The sequence below is a fragment of the Physeter macrocephalus genome, chromosome 6 (genome assembly GCF_002837175.3).
Source record: "Physeter macrocephalus isolate SW-GA chromosome 6, ASM283717v5, whole genome shotgun sequence".
NCBI lineage: Eukaryota > Metazoa > Chordata > Mammalia > Artiodactyla > Physeteridae > Physeter > Physeter macrocephalus.
The window spans coordinates 6,856,622-6,877,322 of record NC_041219.1 but is presented as its reverse complement, the minus strand read 5'-3'; the positions used below and the strand labels follow the sequence as shown (position 1 = coordinate 6,877,322).

The 20,701-nt window shown below is 36.8% G+C and overlaps 1 protein-coding gene across 3 annotated transcripts in view; it reads left to right on the top strand.

The window, feature by feature from the left end:
• The window catches only part of PTPRR (protein tyrosine phosphatase receptor type R), a 261,921-nt gene that overhangs the window by 221,597 nt on the left and 19,623 nt on the right, over positions 1–20,701 (top strand). For 2 of the 3 annotated variants that reach the window (XM_055085211.1, XM_028490395.2), the window contains 4 exons: positions 4,591–4,670; positions 5,117–5,254; positions 17,883–17,993; positions 19,340–19,497. In XM_055085211.1, the coding sequence (XP_054941186.1) occupies positions 4,591–4,670; positions 5,117–5,254; positions 17,883–17,993; positions 19,340–19,497 (487 nt within the window). The remainder of the gene's footprint in view (positions 1–4,590; positions 4,671–5,116; positions 5,255–17,882; positions 17,994–19,339; positions 19,498–20,701) is intronic. The other variant, XM_055085212.1, reaches the window with a different exon arrangement.

Genomic DNA, 20,701 nt, shown 5'->3' with positions numbered 1-20,701 from the left:
GTCCGGAGCCTGTGCTCCGCAACGGGAGAGGCCACAACAGTGAGAGGCCCGCCTACCACCAAAAAAAAAAAAAAAAAAAGTGAATTTCACATAATCTATCGCTGCATTACCAAATTCAGCACCGTCCACTAAAACTCTCTACAATGATGGAAATATTCTGTATCTCCAATGTGATCGCTGTTAGCTGCATGTGGCAATGAGCACTTGAAGTATAGCTAGTGTACTCAAGGAACTGACTTTTAAATTTTATTATATTTTAATTAACTTAAATTTACCTACATGTGGCTAGTGGCTACCGTAATGGACAATGCAGGCCTAGAGTCTTCTCTCTCTTCCAACAAATTTGAAGATGATTCCCAATCACCTTGAAGGTGTGGCCAGTCCCTGCTTTCCTTCCATTTCGCGCTTATCTTAAATTCATCTCTGAAAACTATCCTATTAATGGACAATGCAGGCCTAGAGTCTTCTCTCTCTTCCAACAAATTTGAAGATGATTCCCAATCACCTTGAAGGTGTGGCCAGTCCCTGCTTTCCTTCCATTTCGCGCTTATCTTAAATTCATCTCTGAAAACTATCCTATTCCTCTCATTCCTACCTTTGCCCATCACTGGAAGGGATACACTTTTCCCTCATCTAATAGCTTCTTCTCTGACTTCAAACCTTAAACACATTTCCTCCCGGAGAGGAAATCTTCAACCCAGTATAAACTTTGACAAAATATGATATGATTCCAATCAAAATATCAGGATCCAGGTATCATTTTGTCTGTTAAAAAGAAGACTTAAGATTGCCAGAAGGTATTTTAAAGAGATCAAAGTGGGGAAATTTCATGTGTTCTATACACCAAAACTTTATGTGTTCAATAATTTGTTGAGAGGAAAAAAGAAGCAAGAAGGAGGGAAGAAGGTAGAGGAGAGGAAGGGAAGGAAGGGAGGGAGGAAGGGAGGAAAGGGACCTAAGGAGGAAGGGAGGGGAAAAAGGAATGAAAGAGGAAGAAAGCAAAGGAAGGAGAGAAGGAAATACTGAATAAAAAGGGAAGAGCAGAAGACAGAGAGGAAAAGTGATCAGTGCTTAATGTAATGTTTGTAATTATTATTGATACTGCCCAGATGAATCATAAATGGTATGCTAAGCACTTAACATATAATTCAGAAATACCAATTCTGAAAAAAGTTATCATAGTGAATTTGACTAATATGTAGACTTAAAATGCATCACATGAATAAACTTATAACAATAAAGATGAAAATAATAACAAATGATGATGACAAAATTTTGTTTTTTTAATCCTTGACATTTTTATTACACTAAACAACACTAAAAAGGCTTTGGTTGGAACCAAATTTATTTTCCCCTACTCCATCATATGTTGTATTCTTGTTTTTTGTTTTTGTTTTAATATTTGGAAATCTCTTAATACTTGGAAATACTATAAATTACCAATTTTCAACATAAACTTAATTAAGCTTGACAGGACACCTGCTTCTAAGCAATTTTCGGGTTGAGTTCCCAGTAAATCATATATATCGTAGGCATTATAAAAACTGAAGGAAGTGGGCCTCTTTTCAAGTCTGAGTGGTTTAGGGCGTTTGTGGAAACTTTTAAAAATCATTGGATACTGAAAAGTAATGGAAGTTTTCCTTTCCCCTTTGCTTTGAAAAGAAAAAAATTGAAAAAAAGCATTGCTTTAACTCTTTCTAATCGAAATTAATTCTGATGTTAAACACTCTCTGAGCCACATACCAAATAGAAATCACAAAGGATACAAACGTTAATTAAAGACAGCCCTTGCTTTCAAGGGGCTCATCACAAACCATCGAGGGCAAGCAAACATTTAAGCACTTAAAATACGAGATGTTAAATACTAAAATAAAACTCAGGCAGCCTGAGCAAAGAAGGGAATGCCTAATTCCACCAGGAAGACAAGGGAGGGCTTCCGAAAGAAGGTATTTCTTGAACTGAGCTCTAAAAAATGAGGAAGACTTTACTATGCAGAGACGGCAGGGAAACAATACATGCAAAAGCATAGAATCTGCAAGAACGTGGGGTATTTGAGAGATTTCCTTGGGCCCATATGACTAGAGCATGTACACGTAGAGAAGTGATTATTGATGAGGCTGTGGGAAAAGATAGACTTGTTGGACCCACTAAGGAGATTTCATCCCCTAGATCTGTACTGTCCAGAGAGCAGCCACTAGCTACACATGGCTAAGTAAATTTAAATGAATGAAAATTAAATAAAATTAAAACTTTAGTTCCTCAGTTTGTACTAGCTACATTTCAAGTGCTGAACAGCCAACATGGCTGGTGGTCACAATTTTGGGCAACACAGATAAGGAACATTTCCATTATCACAGAAAGTTCTATTGGGCAATGCGGCTCTGGACTGTCGAATTGTCAATAAGTATTCATAATAAAATGAAGGCAGTGGACAAATAAGTTTATAAATAATAACTTCTTGGAAATTCACAGAGTATATTAGCATAATAGAGACCCTGAGAAATTCTGCAGTGAAAAGATTGTTGTTCAAGTTTGTTGAATTCAGTGTTTTCCATATTTATTTGATTACTGAACCCCCTTTTAAAGGATGATCTAATTTACAAGTTATATGAACTAATTCTGTATGTTATAAAAGAAATGATTTACAGATAACAGTTTTGGAAATACTGCTGTGGACAATTAGGAACCATGGATGGCATTTAGGCAAGGGAATGATGTGATCAGATTTTATTTTACAAAGACCGCCTTGCCAGGTATGAGAAGGATGGATGGGTAAAGAACAAGATTGACGGCAGTTAGACCAGATGGGATGCTCAGGTCCTAGCCTAAGAAGAAAGACTTGGGAAGAGGGAGGCAAGATAAATCCTAGCGAGTTTCAGGAAACCGAACGGACAGAACATGAATATGGAGGGTCAAGTCCAACTAGTTTTCAAACATGGACTCAGGAGCTGTGGTAGCACACCCAACATAGAATAACACAGGGCTATCAGGAGCACATGATCATGTGGAGTTTCACAAAGCTGTAGTATATCCAGAAGGAAATGAAAAATTTAAAAATGTGGTCTATAAGTGAGGAGAGTAGTCTGGTGTAAGATATATATTGGGGAGTCTCCAGGATATGGGTACAAAATCATGGGGATGAATCAATCACCCAAGAAGGCAGTGTCAAGTGAGCATAGAAGAGGGTCAAGTTGAATTCTACAATCAGCAACATTAGAGGAGGCAGACGAGGGACTTCCCTGGCAGTCCAGTGGTTAGGACTCCACGCTTCCACTGTAGGGGGCACGGGTTCGATTCCTGGTTGGGGAACTAAGATCCCATATGCTGTGCAGCACAGCCAATCAATCAATCAATCAATCAATAACTAAAGGAGGCAGAAGAAATAAGCAAAAGATTGAAAAGAAACCATCAAACAGGTAGCAGAAAACCCAGAATGCTGTGATGCAGCATCCAAGGGAAGAGAAAACTCCATAAAAAGATATATGGTCTACAGTTTTTTAATTCTACGCAGAGGACATGAAAAAATAAATACCACCATGGGCTCATTGGGTTTAGTAGCAAAAGTGTCACCAGCGGCAAGAGCAGTGTCTGCGTAAGACTAGGGTTAGGATAGATTGGAGTGTACGCAAGAAGGATTGAAGTGTAGATGAGGAGGTGGGCAAAATACACACTCAGCCTTTACCTGTCGGGAGAGGAAGAGCAACAGAACAATTGCTAGAGAGGAATGCATAGAACTGACTTCTTAAAAAATGGAAGGGGCCATTTAAATCAATGCAATAGACATTTACTGAATGTCTATTACGTATATAAGCACTGTGCTAGACACCAGGTCTTATACAGATCATGAAAAATCCCCATCCTGGCCTTCAAGAGGCTCAGAGTGTAACCGGGTTAAAGAAATCATAAAGGGATTATTTACATAAATGTTGGTAAAAATCACTACCGTGGTTCACAAAGAACCTTTCAACTCTTCTTGATGGAAAGTGATTTTAGAATTTAATACTATAATAATCTATCTGATATCAGATATTTGAGATGTCAGTGAACCACACATAGTAACTAAAGACAGCTTCTTCCAAGTAGTGAGAGGAGATTTGGACTGGACCAAGTGTTTGCTGTTGGAGGACAGAAGAGAGACTTGAGTAGGGAGATATGGTGCAAATTCCAAATGCAAAGAATAAGAAAAGGAGCGTAAATGAGAAATGGGGTCAAGAATCAGAAACCCACCAAAAATGGCGTAAAGTAGAAACTCATCATCTTGGGCTTATGGACGAGATCTGTGCCAGGACAAGGGGTAAAGATGATCTCAAATGTCCCTCAGTAAACACACATATTTTGGAGATTAATCCTTTGTCAGTTGCTTCGTTTGCAAATATACAGCAGAAACTAACACACCACTGTAAAGCAATTATACTCCAATAAAGATGTTAAAAAAAAAAAGAGAGACAGATACACAGCCACACCAACAAAAAAGCATTGACACATGCCAGATGGTCAGTATATAAGTGTGCTATGTACTGGTTATTGGTGTTCTAAGAAACTTAAAAGAGTAAATCTGGTTAACACAGTCTTTCTTGTTTTCTTCATTAGATCCCCTCAGCAGAGTATGTTTAAGACCAAAAAATGTAACTAATTCTTTGAGCACCTACATTAATGCTAATTATATTAGGGTAAGTAAATAAATCTAAATTTCTTTCTGATGAGCATGTCAATTTACTATTTGGAATTGTTAGTTTTATTTATTTTTTTCCTCAGAGTTGGTTACTAGCAAGTTTGTTGCTTTTTTTTTTTTTTTTTTTTTGCTTGCTTGGTCATAATCAACCTTGGTAGTGGGTCATTTATAGTAAGTCTTCCTTTCCTGTGTGTCTGTGGCTATAGTGCTCCCTCTGAGGTGCTCTGGGGAAGACTGAGCTTTAGAAACCTCAGTACCGTATGCTGTGCCTGTCTTGCTGGGAGAACAACCCCAAGAATTGTGGTGCTAGAATCAATCAAGCTGCAAAAGTCTGTGTTGCTTTTGGATTATCAGAGCTATTTTTTTTTGAAGATCTTCCACCTAAACTTTCAGTGCAAGGCATGAACTTCAAAGCCAACATTTTTGTCTCCTTTCTCAAACTAGGGCTACAGTGGCAAAGAGAAAGCGTTCATCGCCACGCAGGGCCCCATGATCAACACCGTGAATGATTTCTGGCAGATGGTTTGGCAGGAAGACAGTCCCGTGATTGTTATGATCACAAAACTCAAGGAGAAAAATGAGGTATGACCTTTACCCAAGTACGGAACATTATTTTTTTCTGTTGCTATAGAAGAGAGATTGTTTAAGGAAAATTGCCATATACTTAATAACAGATTTAAGATGGAAACATTGAGACATTTAAAGGTAGGCCACTTTATGCTTCCAAAAAATGGTAATTGGTGTTCTATGAAAGACGACTTTCTTTCAGTTAAATCAATGTACTTGGCATACACGGATCACATTTGTACCCATGTATCTCTGTAAGGACATGAGGGGCCATGAATTATCACTCTGATTTATAGGCAGGGAAATAAAAAATTGTTCATTTACATCCCAAGCAATTTTTGAGCACCTACTAAGTGAGATACTATTTTAGTTGCTGGCAATATATTAGTAAACAAACACAAAGATTCCTGCCCTTGGTAGATTTTAACTTTCTAGTTGGGGAGATACAGACAGAAAACAACAAACATAATTTCATAAAAATATAGCATATTAGAAGGGAAAATGCTGTAGGAAAAAAAGGTAGAGCAGCATAAGGGGACTGAGTGTCTGAGCTGTAAGAAGAAGTAAGAAGAGAAGAGCAAGCTGCAGTGTTACACGGGGTGGGTGGGAGAAGCCTCACTAAGAAAGTGAGATTTGAAGAAGGATTTGAAGTTAACAAAAACCAAGCAACTTTCTCAATATTTTCATAAAAAGAAATTCAAGAAAGAGACAAAATTAGATTCCGCATCCATACTAGTAATCTTTTCTAAGGATCTAGCTTACACAATATACGTTCTGTATTTTGCATCGTAAAAATAAAGTTGTGTAATTCCCAAAGGGTGCTTTCCTAGGCACTGCTTACATTTCATGGCATCTTTTTTTTTTTTTTAACATCTCATGGCATCTTATTGAGATAATTTCCAGGCTGATTTTAGTCAGCATTTGTGATTATTTTCTTGTCAAAATTACTATACCAGGGCCTCACCAGGACAATCAGAATTTACGAAAACTGAACTTTCCTTTATACTCCTTTGGTGAGTTATAACCTTTGATTATACTATAACCCTGCTGCTAATCAAGAAAATTCAGGCTCACAAACAGCAATTTAAAGTTTTTTAAAGTTTGTTGTTTTCTTCCATTTTTGCTGCAATAGATAAAGGATCTTTTTCTGAAATTTATCCTGGAAAAAAAAGTACATTTTTTGGCCAGTAGATGAAGTTTTATACTACATTAACTATATGCTTACTAAATAAATGCATTTCTATGAATCTTATATGAAAGCCTGAGGTGGCATAATAAAAATAACCCCTAATATTCTCAGGTGTTTCACCCACTATCAATCTGTCAACATAATAAGCTACTGACAATTCCTGCACAGTTGTTTAATATCTGTGACAATTTACCTTCAAGGTAGGAAAATATTCTTCAAGTTTTAAAGGTGTACTCTCTGTATATATACACCCATACATACATACATAGAACTTATGTAATATGGCAGACTAGATAATCTGAAAAACCATACTGGGTGAAATATGATACAGCATGCATAGCAGAGCTTGGGAGGAAAAAGGTAAATCAGTCAAAAACTGAATAAAAGGCATAAAACCAGAGAATTACAGGTTACTTGTGTTTTAATGACAATATAAGAACTGGAGACAAAGCCTTGGACTTGTAGGAACCAGGACTTGGAACTGACACCTTCCATGAAGTGAACACCTTCAAGGGCTAGGCCTTCAGTGAAAGGGTGAACCACAAAAATAAACCTACCTACCAAAATAGGATTATAAGAGGAAATGAATCCAGAGAAGTCTGGCCTTCTCATGGGATCAATAAAGAGGTACTCTTGAGTATTCAGAATTCAAAACCCAGGAAACACCAAGTGTTAAGTGATTAATATACATTAGTGATTCTTTTATTTATATAAATCATTTATAAACTAGTTTAAATTCATTTAAGTAATAATATAAAAAGTAATACTGCATTGGTAACGTTCTTGTGGCACTTTACAAAAACAAAGGCAAAAACTTTCTGGATGCATGTACTCTCAGCATACACTACACAGAATTTCAAAAGAAAAGGCGCAGCCAAACATAAGCTCAGAAGTCAAAATTCTGAGACACACATGTAAATAAACAACACAAGTAAAAAGCAGAAGAGGCAACAAATAGTAGAAATAGACCCACAAGAAATTGAAATAATATAAACTAAAAATAGAGGCTTTTTTATAATTAAGCACACAAAATATAAAATTTAAAAACTTGGCAAAAGAACAAGTTACTATCAAAAAAGACTAGGAAGATTTAAAAACAAACCAAAGAGTCCTAGAAATAAATATTATAGAGACATTAAAATGAAAAAAAGAAACGTCATGAGACAGGTTTATTAGCAAGCTGGACACAGCTGAATAAATAATTCCTGGATTAAAAAATAGAACTAAGGAAATTACCTAGAAGTTCAAAATGACCAAAAATATGAAAGAGAATTTCAGACATATAGAGGACAGTATTTAGATGTCCAATATATGTCTAATGGATATTTTAGAAGATGAAAAAGGAGAATATTAAAAAAGAAGTAATATTTGAGGAAATAATGGCTAGAGATTTTCCAAAACTGGTGAAAGACTTGAGCTCTCAGATTTGAAAAGCACAGTAAATCCTAGGCTGGATAAGTAAAAATAAATCCACAACTAGACACATCTGTGGAACTGAAAAACACTACTACAGAGACTATTTTAACAACCAGAGTGACTAACAATTGGCTTCTCAATAGCCAAAAATCAGTAGAATAATACACACAAAGGAATGAGAGAAAATCACAGACAACCCAGAACTCACTCAGGATTTAGCAACATTTCTAGATCTGAATAGACTGTACTACTCCTGCCCACTTTGGTTTGAATTACAATTTTCTGAATAGATTGTCACGATGTGTTTTCTCAAAGCACATTCATACCCTTATTAATTCTATTTCTTCTATTAAAAATAAAATCTTATAAAATCAACATAGCAAAAGCACTGTGATGTATGCAATTACATAAATATAAGTATGTAAATGTTTTGAAACAAGTTATATTTTCCACAGAAAACATTACTTTCTTGTTACATATTTATTAAGGATTAATACTTGGCAAAGCATATGTGAAACAATATCTCACAAGGATTAGCAAATAGGTTGTAGTAAATGTGTAAGATAAATTATAATTTTGGTGTCTTGAGCATTTCAATCCTCAGATTTTGTGATATATTTGTTTCCTTAGACAAAAAGTCAGAAATACACCAATAGTGCTTTAACTTGTTCTTGAATCAGGGTTTCATCAGGACAGAAGAAGCCAAGATTGATGGTTAGTGAGAAAGAATTCCCTAGAAGTTGAGTAGGATGTGACATATTTTAAAGAAGTCCAACGAAGATAGTATGAACACTTGGCAAATATGCCAAAACCCCAACAGACAGTTATATTCTTCCCTTCTGTCCCCAAGACCAAAGTTGTGATTCTAAAAGAACTGCTGTATGAGAGAAATATGTATTTCAAAGTGACACGGAGTTGATTTACTGATGATGCTCAGACATCTCCATTCTGAATGTGCAAAGGAATAGAGCCCATCTTGTTCTTTTTCAAGTGCATCATACTTGGAGTTGGTACCTGTTGGTACCATTCTCAGAATTCATGTTCTCCATAGGAGGGCCAAGTAGATCTGCTGAAAAGCCAGAATTTTTTAGAAATAATGGCCACAGGGCTTCCCTGGTGGCGCAGTGGTTGAGAGTCCGCCTGCCGATGCAGGGGACGCGGGTTCATGCCCCGGTACGGGAGGATCCCACATGCCGCGGAGCGGCTGGGCCCGTGAGCCATGGCCGCTGGGCCTGCGCGTCCGGAGCCTGTGCTCCGCAACGGGAGAGGCCACAACAGTGAGAGGCCCGCGTACAGCAAAAAAAAAAAAAAATAATAATAATAATAATAATGGCCACATAAAGGGTGATTGAGGTTTTTATTTTTCTCTTTGGCTGCATAATTCAGAAATTGAAGAGGTATTATTTTTTCTTACCATTTTTAGCCTTTTGCCTTTTTAAATGTCTGGCATATATCTTCTGGAAATATCAAAGTAAATAGATTATGTTACGTGTTTTCTATGTGTAATTTGCTACATGTACTTTCCCGTGGCCAGTCATAATTCCAAATATTGCAGTAAAGATTTTGACTTCTGTTATTGTTGATTACCCATTAAATTAAAATAAAAATTCCTTTCCGTCCAGATTCTCTAAAGATGTAAATACAATACTATGGAGGAAACTTTGATGTTTTACAGATCAAAATGATACTGAGAAGTCTGGCTCAAAAGAAATAGGCAGTAGACTTCACACTGCCAGGAAGATGCTGTTTACCAAAAATGTGCCAACTTTCAATTGTGTTAAGCGTCATTGTTTGGAACAGACAAAAATCATTTCCTCCAAAAATATGTGAAGGTGGAGTTATCTTTAGAAATTCCCAGGCTTTATATTTTCATGAACCTTTCTATTTTCTAATACATAAATAAAGGAATAAGTGAATAATTGCCAGTTCTTATTCAACAATCCCAATATTCTCATAGTTACTTTATAAAATGAGAATAAACAAAAAATTTTAAAATAGAGCTGAAGAATCAGTTATCTTCTATGGCAAGAAAGGAGAAGAGATTTTTATTGCTGGTAAATTTGATTTCTTCATTTAGATAAATCTCAAGGAGGGAATTCCTTTTGAAAGAAATAAAACATTGGAAACACAGTGTCCAAACTTTTAAGGTGAACTATTGCTTGACTAGAGAAGACACAGTGGCCAAAATCTGCAAAGCTGGAGTTAGATCAACCTAAGCAGGACAAGAAGCATTTGCATATTTCCAAAGTTTTCAGACTAGCTCAGACTTTCTCCTAGGAAAGAAGAGAAGTAGTATGAATGTTGGTCATAGTATACATACTGTGGAAGATATTTTCTACTGCCTGCCACTTATTAAATATACGTAGTAAGCACAGTTCATACGTTAATTCTGTGCATTTTCACTCTAACTCTATAAAGCACGATTTACTATACCTATTTTATGGATGAGAAACTTGAGGCTCAGAGCTTAAACCATTTGCCTACAGCCTCAAAGTAAGTGAGTGATAGAGTCCAAATTTTAGTACAGGTTTATTTGATTCCAAAGCTCATGTACTTAAATCACTGCCCCAACATAATAAACGGGCCAAATAAAGATACAAGACATTAGAAGACAAGGGACCCACTGTTGGCTTCAGGGAGCAGTAAGACACTGAATTTATCTTTCAGAAAGTGAGGGAATTACTTGGTGATTTGGCCTAACAAAATACTTCTCTCAAGTATTTAACACAGCCGTATTCTTTCTTAATATTTACATCTTTCATCTGAGTTCAGCTATGTGACTTAAATACTTACAAACCCCATTTTGCCCATTGACCTATTCACACTTTGCAAGCAGTTTGACCTCAGAAAGTGAAATAAATAAATCGTATTTTAAGTATTCTCTGTTTTCATTCCCTTCCTTTCTCTCTCTGGTAAAATTATGGAAAGGATTTATTTTAATTACATTTCTTTGTCCATACAGCTCATATGGTGCCTTACAGTTTTTCAGTAGGGGCTGCAGAGTAAGTAAGTGCACAAGGGAACATAAACCAGGCAAAGCGACAACACACAGAGGCAGACAAGACACCACATAGCACGCGTGAGTTGAGCCGTTTGACGTTGTCTTGGCATAGTAGGGAGTGAAGGGAGATAGGACTGGAATGTTAAATTTTGCTGACGAATATAGAGAATAAAAGAGTGTCCTGTATTCATTGTATATTCTGCTTTTAACATTATATTATGAGTGCTCTCCATGTCATTAGTAACTCATCAAAAACATGATTTTAAATGACTGCTAGAATTTCATTGGTGGATGCTAAAACGTATGTAATCATTTCCTTATTAAGAGATATTTAAGTCATTTCCAATCTTTTTATCCACATCTTTGATTATTTAATTAATGTATATTTTTAGGTGTGAAATGACCTGGCTAAATGATGTGGACTTTTGAAAAAACGTGTTTTCCAGAAATATATCTAACTGTACCACATCTTTAGCATCTGGAATTCTCAAGCTAACCTTGAAGACATTCAGTACATTCCTCTTTATAAAACAACCAATGCTGTATTTGTGCACATTCATTCATTTGACAGATATTTATCAACTATCAACCATCAAGCACCAGTGTAGGTGCTTGGATTATATCTTTATTGACAAAACAGACAAAGATCCCTCCTTTCATGGAGTTACAATCTGAAAGGGGACACACAATAAACAAGAAACAAAATTTTAAAATATTGTATACAGGTACAAAGTGTTAGGTGCTATGGGGGGTGGAGAAAACAAACATATGGTAGAGTAAGAGAGATGGAAGACAGTTTGCAATGAGATAAGGAGGTCATTTTAAAATTTATAAATGGCAGCCTATAAGAATTTTATGAATACAAAAGAAGATAAGCAATGACTTCATTAAGTCAAGTCACAGCTACTATAGATATCTTTACTTAATTAAATATATCCGAAAAAGGCGGGGTGTTTTTTTTTGCAATATAAATTATATCCCATGTTGACCTTAAGTTTCATTATAAAATCTGATGGGTATTCAGTTGGGAATGATTGGCTATTCAATATATAAGTAACTTATACTTAAAAATAAAGTAGACCTTTTTAAGCTGTACATTTGAAGAGAAAATAAATTCTTCTGATAAAAACACTGGTAATTAAATGTTAATTATTCTGTTATGTTCTAAATGAGTGAAATGAAAATACATCTTCTCAACTATTTAAAGTTAGCTAAGAAATTAGAGTTTAAGTTAGATAATCTAGAAAGTTCATCAAATATACATAGAAAGTCAAGAAGCTGGGCTGTTTGATCTTCCAAATAACTAATATTTATTGAGCACTAACAATATGCTTAGAAAGCAATCTTTACAATAAACATATCTGTAAATCCCACTAAAAGAGGACACTGAGACACAGGGAGGTTAAGCAACCTGCCCAAGGCCAAACGGCTAGCAACCTGACTCCCAACTTCTCCTCCACCTTCTCACCACTATATACACCCTCCTCAAATCTTCTCCCTACTTAGGGTGGGAAGGGAGAAAGTTCCAGTCCAAGCAGTGATTGTGGCCAGAGAAAAGTGTGCGGGATTGCTTGCAGTCCAGATTAAAATCTCTAACCGTTCTCTCTAGGAAGGAAAGAGGAGATGAACAAGGCATTTTGATTTGGTTTAAAGAAAAAAAAAAAGTGTCAAATCTGCTCATTCAAAGTAGTGGACAAGGGGACCTCCCTGGTGGTCCGGGGTAAAGAATCCTCCTTACAATGCAGGGAACGTGGGTTCGATTCCTGGTCAGGGAACTAAGATCTTACATGCTGCGGGGCAACTAAGCTCACGAGCCACAACTACTGAGCTTGCACGCCTCAACTAGAGCCCGTGTGCCGCAAACTACAGAGCCCACGCGCTCTGGAACCCACATACCACAACTAAAGAAGAGAAAACTACTGAGCTTGCAGGCCACAACTAGAGAGAAGCCCGCGCACCCCCAAGGAAGTGTCCGTGCCCCGCAGCGAAAGATCACGCGTACCTCAACGAAGATCCAGCATGCCGCAACTAAGACCCGACACGGCCAAAAATAAGCAAAACAAACAAACAAACAAAACAAAGTAGTGGACAGTTTGAAAGTGTGGATTGGAACTGTGATGGGGGAGTCATGCTCAAGTTAGAGGTCAGTCTGTGAAGTGTGGGGTGGACAAGAGGATTCACATTTTGTACCAAGAATGACAATAAATGAGCAAAGTCCCATAATCAGAGTGTCTGTACAAACAAGGTCAGGGAGGGTAGTTTGGAAGACAGTGGAGGCCCACTGACTGGTATTCAGCTGTCCTGGAGGACCAGAATTAGATATTTGGTATCTAGAGAAGCAGCCTGACCTAGCACTGCCCAGCACTGCCCAGCAGCCTAAGCTCATTTCCTGAAAGACCAGGGGCTTGACAGTTATGCTACCCAAGCAATTAAGAGTAGCCAGAAATTCAGAGGCTGACAGCCCCTAAGAAAAATTACTCACCTGTCCTTTCAAACATGCTTACATTCCAAATATAACTTGGCACTTTAATTTTTAATCTTCTAGGTTCTATTCAATTGCTGTAGCCTGCTTTACTTCTAACTATAGTTAGAAGCCTTCTTATTTGACACAGTTAATCCAAAAAAAAAAAAAAAATCAGAGTGGAGACTCAAACACACAAAAAAACTCTAATGTTTTACTTTGTCTTAAAACAGGTACATTTGTTCATATTCAAATTTGTTCATTATTTTATTTTGGGACTGTCTTTTTTTATTTTTAACATTGGCTCTTGGTCATATAGTTTGTGTAAATCATGCCCTTTATACATCACTGAAATGTCCCATTTCAGTTTCTTTGAAATGTGAGAGAACATAGAAAAATTTGTAAAGCAATATGAATGCAGAATCCTGTCTATATTTCCAAACTTTGCCCTTTTATAATGGTCTCACCTGTACCTCATTTGACCACAGTTTTCTTTACTGATTTACTTTTTTACCCCAGCGAAAACCTAATTAACTTATGCAATTATTTCATAGAACGATTCTTTTTTTTCTTTCCACCCTCATGTTTCACTGATTTATGTAAAGTTTCATTAAATTACTGGGCTCTAATAACAAGTAAAACTGTCATTAAGAGGTTCGGATATAAATACCACTTGTTGAACATACAGCTCAGCAGATAGTGACAGACTTGCTGGACTTAGTAAGAGAGTGGGCAGAGGGCATTCAGTGTTCCACGAGCATCAGCATATTTCATAGAGGGAAGGGAGGGCATTGGTTATTGCTGTAGAAAGAAGTGTTGGTTATTAGTGCAGAAATCAAAGACAGAAACTTGAATGTATAAAGTGATATTTGCTCAGAGGGTCCTAGCCCCAAGAGGATGTTCCCAGAGAACCTTATGAAAACACCTGAGCTTCAGTTTTCTCAGCTGTAAAATGATAAAAATAATAATAATAACAATAATATCTACTCTCTGCTCTACCTAACACAAATGATCATGGAAGGGATTCAGTGATACAAGGTTGGTGAAGGTGCTTTTAATATTAAATTGCTGCACCTATGTTACCAATATTTAATTGGAACACTAAGAATTAGAGTAACTAAAACCATAATAATTTTAGACAATCTGACCCATTCTGTCTTATATGCAAATGTAACCCAAATGCAACTATCTTCTTTTTGTTTATTTAGAGCCACTTTCTATGTGATGATAGTCTTTAGCTCATAGAGCAAAATCTCTTTGATTTTAAGTGCATAGAATTTAAAAACAAAGTAACTTAAAAATAGATTGTTTTTTTCAGGCAACTAAAATACTAGCTAGACCTGTTCCTTCTTTATACACAAATAGTCCTAATGTGGTGGGGGTGAGAAGGATGGTCAAAGAAAAAAAAAGATTATAAAAATATCAGTTTGCATTGCTTTGCATTGTGTTCTACTTTTGCTGTAAACCACTGATTATGAAAAATTGGTTGATGTCCAGAATCTTTACAGTTAGGGTTCACTAATTACTTGTTTGCACAAGAGACACATGACCTTCTGGAAACCTTTGTCCTCCAAATTATGAATTCTTGGAATTACTAGATAATTTTACTGAATCCAGAATCAGCCCATCTAGCAGAAGAATAGTGATGATTTGGGGTTGCATTCTGCTAGATAGCGTGCTATTTCAAATTACCTACAATTAGTGTGGTTTCACAATATTATCTGTAAGAGAGCATTTTCCTTCCTTGCATTTTCCTTTTTTATATCACTGTTAGCGCCACAATAAAGAAACCCTAAAAAGCTCTTCACAAAAATAATTTGAACATGAACTTGTGCTCTTAGAAACAACTACATTTGCCGCTCTCCCTCACTTCATATTCAAAAGCACCCACACTTATCTGGTCTCTTTTTCTACGTTCTCCTAAAAGGGGGAAAAAATGTATTCGGTGTGTAGAAATAAGCTATTGTATCTCAGAAAGGAGATGGGATGCTAATTAAGGGTTGTTTGAATGAACAAGTCACATTGCATTGTCTACTGGGAGAGCCGGCTGCCAATTTCATTTTTGGTAAAGAGTCAAGAAAAACATTCAAGAGGGCCCCGGCAAGCTTGGGAGAGAAGCAAGCAGCGCTTCCATTTATCAAGTAGGTGCACAAGCCTGGATTGTATTGTTAAGAGTCAGGGTGCAGGCTGAGAGCTCCTGCCTCGCAGCTTTTCCTACGGGTTTCAAGAGCCACCTTCCCCAAGAGGGGCCTGCTCCTCAGGCCTGATCTTGGACAATGGGGGCACGTATCCCAGACTGCTGGGCCACTGAATGCCTCTTTCTTTGTTCAGTACCTTTTTCAAGATTCTTTGTCACTCTTCTTGGATTCATCCAGGAGGCATGGGTTTTAAGACACAAAATAGCTCGGGTCTTGCAGCGAAATAATTGATGCTCCATTGAAAGAAACCAGGCAAATTGGTTAGTATGATTATCTTTAACAAACTGGGGGAATTTGAGACATTTGGCAACTCGTAAATGAGGAGGGAACGAAATTGCTGTATTTTTAAAAGATTGCTTTTAAAAAAAATTATTTAAATATAGTTGATTCACAATGCTGTGTTTTCAGGTGTACAGCAAAGTGATTCAGTTATACATACATATATATATATATGTATGTATAATTCGTTTTTAGATTCTTTTCCGTTATAGGTTATTACAAGATTTTGAGTATAGTTCCCTGTGGTAAAGGTTTCTTTTTTTAATGTTAATGTTATATTAGCCAGAGTAAGCCTTTAGCCTGATTGCTTGACAGTCTTGGGGGTGGGGTGGCATGTAAATAGAGGTGAAAATGATTTACTTTGTTTGGAAAAGGACCAGAACGTAGAGGATGCAAATGTGTTTTTATTGTAGTGGATGAAAAACACTGATTCCACTAGGTGAAGTGACTTCCTTGTGGCTCTGTCACATAGAGTATTTGGTACTTAGCATGATAGAGCCCCGGAGGTGTGTTTCTGATACTTTATGTGTCTTTTCCTTTAGTTCTGTAATTCTGTAATGTTTTTGCTGCTACTCTTTTAAATCTATAAGTACTTAATTTTTTTCAAGTGTGGTCACGTGCCTTTGACATAGATGTAAAGAAACAGTGTCCTAAGGACTACAAAGTCCCTATTGAAGGCAAGAAGTGAAAGAATTTCTCTATAAATATGCATGTGTGTTTGAAGGAAATCATGAATTCTATTCAAACAATATTTCTAAAATTAAATTGCTTCCCTGGGCACTGAAAATAAAATGTCAACTTTCACACTTTACATTCTTAGTCGTTAAAATATGTGGCAAGAAATTAATAGTTCTTTTGCAGTTGTTTAAAAGGCAAAATAATAAATAATATGAGCTTGAGCTTGTATGTATGCTTGAGTCTCATTTTGTAGTTTCTTAAATAATGTAGCTTGGATATCACAAAAATAATATAATATTTAATGCATGATCTAATGCATATTTAAGTAATGATCTAATCACTTTAGATCAAAAACCCATTCCATAACCGAGTAGTTGTAAAACAACAATAATAGTAATAATAATATCATGTTTTGAACGCCTACTGTATGCCTGGCTTTGTCTTAAGTGCTTTCCATGTATTAAATCTTGAGGAAACTGAGTCCAGAGAGAATAAGTATCCTGCTTATGGATTCAGATAAATGGTAGCACCAAAATTTGGCCCCAGCCTCTCTGACTCCAAAGCTTGCACCTTAACCACCACATTATATTTTCTAGCTCGCCATGTAATTATTATTACTGCTATTGAACCCTTCAAAGAGGATCCATCATAAAAATTTTTAAAATAATTTTGCTATACATTTATTTCAATGGATCCCATAGGTGAAAGGGTCATTGGTCCTAGAAAATATAATACCTTAGGTGTATTAATGGTCATTACATCTGCTTTACATACAAGGGAAACTGGATTCTGTGGCACCTAACACATTACAGACACTCTAATTAGAGACTTTTCTTTTTTTTTTTTTTGAGACTTTTCTTGATGAAGCAGGAAATGTACCTTGCCTCAATCACTGTGGGAAAACATTTGTTTTAATCCTAGTCATCACAGGATAAACTCTAATATTTGGATCTTAGTTTCCTAATTCTTAATTCAGTTCTTAATTAGTCCTTAATCTCTCTACAGGGATTTGGAAAATTTTGCCTTAATTATTTTTTTTGGTGTGGGATTAATAGCAACAGTGTTGGGCAGACATATGTAAAAATTGATATTTTATTTAAAAAGCATTGAGATATAATTTATACTACACTATACATACTATAAAGCTTACCCATTTAAAATGTATGGTTCATAACACACTACTGTAAAACAGTTATACTCCAATAAAGATGTTAAAAATAAATAAATAAATAAATAAAATAAAATAAAATGTATGGTTCAGTGGTTTTAGCTCATTTACAGAACTGTAAAAATTGATACTTGATTTTTTTATATTAACTAAATAGAAAATTTTCAGATGCTTGAATAAAAAATACTCCAAAGCCAATGATAACCATTAATATTTGCTTCTTTAATATTTGTTCTTCTTTCCCCTCCTCCAGAAATGTGTGCTTTACTGGCCAGAAAAGAGAGGAATATATGGGAAGGTCGAGGTTCTGGTTATCAATGTAAATGAATGTGATAACTACACCGTTCGAAACCTTGTCTTAAAGGTAAAACTGTGGAGCTGTAGCTATCTACAAAGTAGACGATGTTGGAGAATTACATTTCTACTTTGAAATTATTTATCCTAATAAGTGCTACAGATTCAATTTAAATAAATTAAATAATGTCAAGATCAAGGAGAAATTATAATCACTCCCTTATGGATTTCTTTGTTGTCGGCTACTATTAGTATGTGGAATAATTAAATTAATATAAGCAGCCATTAAGGAAATTCACTAAGTGGGAGGCTCAGGTCTTCTACTTTGCATAAATATGATGTCTCTGATTTAACCTTTTGAATGCCTTTAACTAAAGGCTTGTGCTGGCGACTGTACCATGATTTCTTTTTTTAATGTCCCTTTGGTCTAAGCAGATTTAAGTAAGGCCTGGAAACTGTGAAAGGGAAAATCTGCGCTTGTGGGAGGCAAGAAAAGCCTGAAGTGTTGATGAGATCTCCCAAAACCTGGAGTCACAGTCATTTATGGGGACTTTCCCGGACCACATTATGTCATAGAAAAGTTATTTAAATTTGGGGCAGCAGATGCTGAGGAATGTTGCCATGGTATTGTTTTTACTTCTGGAGAGCAATCATCGCAAAGATTCCAGTTCTATCTAGAGCCTCATTACTGGGACAGAATCACCGCAGAGAGGAAGAGGGTAGACGCAGAGCCGCGCTGAGGGTTTTAATGGGAAATTCACGATAGGAAGGCACTTACTGAGACCTGTTCTTCAACACGGTGTTCTCAAGTGCCTCGTCCACACCAGGCCCCCCACTGGGTTTTGACGTGATGTGCATGGACCCTCACTCAAAGCATTTCTAATCTAGTGACCCCTTTTCGCTCCTTTACTACAGGGACTCCTCACTGCTGTGAAAAACTGGAATTTGGGATGAGTGTAGAATTATTAGAGAGACTGACTATAAAATTAAGCGTTCTTATACTGGTCAATATGTTTATAATAACCTCTCAGGAATGTTCAAAGAGCAGGAAACGCACTATATCCCGATTCTTTCTTGGCTATATCTTCATCTAACATCCATTATGTTTATTATAACAAATTACAAACATATGTTTAGCATATGTATGTTTTCTATATTAAATATATCTTAAACATATATACTAAATACATATTTATCATTTAACAGAACAAGACTATCAAACCTTGGCATCAGCATAGTTACAGTAAAGTTTTCTCAGGGTGAAAGAGTATTCTTCAAAAATCTCCTAGATTTTTCTTCCACCTAGAAATAAGTTGCCAGCAAGATGGGAGTGATAGAAGGCATTCAGTATTGTGGTTTGGGTGACTTTTAGTTCCACAGGACAATGAAGCATCTGGTGGCTGTTGCTATTTTCAGCAAGGAAGTCATACGCAACATGTGAAGCATTACTGGTACACCTCATGGCCCGATCACAAGACTCCAGCCAGTGCCCAGCCCCTTCTACAGCTCATGCTGGATGTGGAAGAAGACAGACTTGCATCCGTGGGCCGAGGGCCTGTGGTTGTCCACTGCAGGTAAGGGATGAGCTGTCCTTTCTGCCTAAGCAGCTGTCCTTTGTAAAGTCATAGAGCAAGTGGAAGTTGGGTTTTACTTCCTGGTTCTGACTTGGCTGATAAATTAAATATGTATTGAAAATGGTTAACTTCCTCATACTTGAGGCTTGACTGAGCCGATACTTAACAGAAATGAAGTGACATCGTTAGCATATTTTCAGCAAACAGTCACACAGTGGAGAAAATATCACTTCTAATTACTAGCTCAGGGAACAGGAGAACTTATTCACTCAGTCCTCTACCTTGAAACATAGATGGATTCAATTAGTCTCATCAGTCTCACGTGTGCTAGGAATGACATGGTTTTTTTTGTTTGTTTGTTTTTGTTTTTGTTTTGTTTTGTTTTTTTGTTTTTTTTTGCGGTATGCGGGCCTCTCACTGTTGTGACCTCTCCCGTTGCGGAGCACAGGCTCCGGACACGCAGGCTCAGCGGCCGTGGCTCACGGGCCCAGCCGCTCCGCGGCATGTGGGATCCTCCCAGACCGGGGCATGAACCCGTGTCCCCTGCATTGGCAGGCGGACTCTCAACCACTGCGCCACCAGGGAAGCCCACATATGGTTTTTTTAATTATCAACAGCTTTTTGTTGTTTCAAGATGGACCCTGGACTTTACTAGGATTGTATCTTGATAACATTTATTATTATGTCAAATTTGGTGAAAACCAGTCAACTATTCTAAAAGTTACCTCATGAAAAACAGATGGAAATAAATTTATGAAATGGGAAGTGGGCAAGTGGTAATTCGCCAAAAGGAGAACAAAGTGCTGGTACCAGAACACGCAGTACTGGAGGCTGGGCCGACACAGAGACAGATGTCCGTAGTGGTTCCCTTCCCTAACGTCTAGCTTAAAGGTCTTCTCCTTTAACTTATACCTCTTCCCCCTGTTTTCCCATTAGTGTGCCCAAACTAAAGCATATATTTTAAAGTTATTTATATAACCTGCCATTTATTCTCCATACTTTCTCCAAATAATTGGTGTTACTTTATTGACCCTCCTAAGTCTTGTAAGATAGTTTTTGATATTGCTAAGAAATAAAGTATATTATTTTAGATTATAATTTTAGCCTTCTTTTGAACCTTTGTGGTTTAATTAAGAGTAAAATTGGGCTTCCCTGGTGGCGCAGTGGTTGAGAGTCCGCCTGCCGATGCAGGGGACACGGGTTC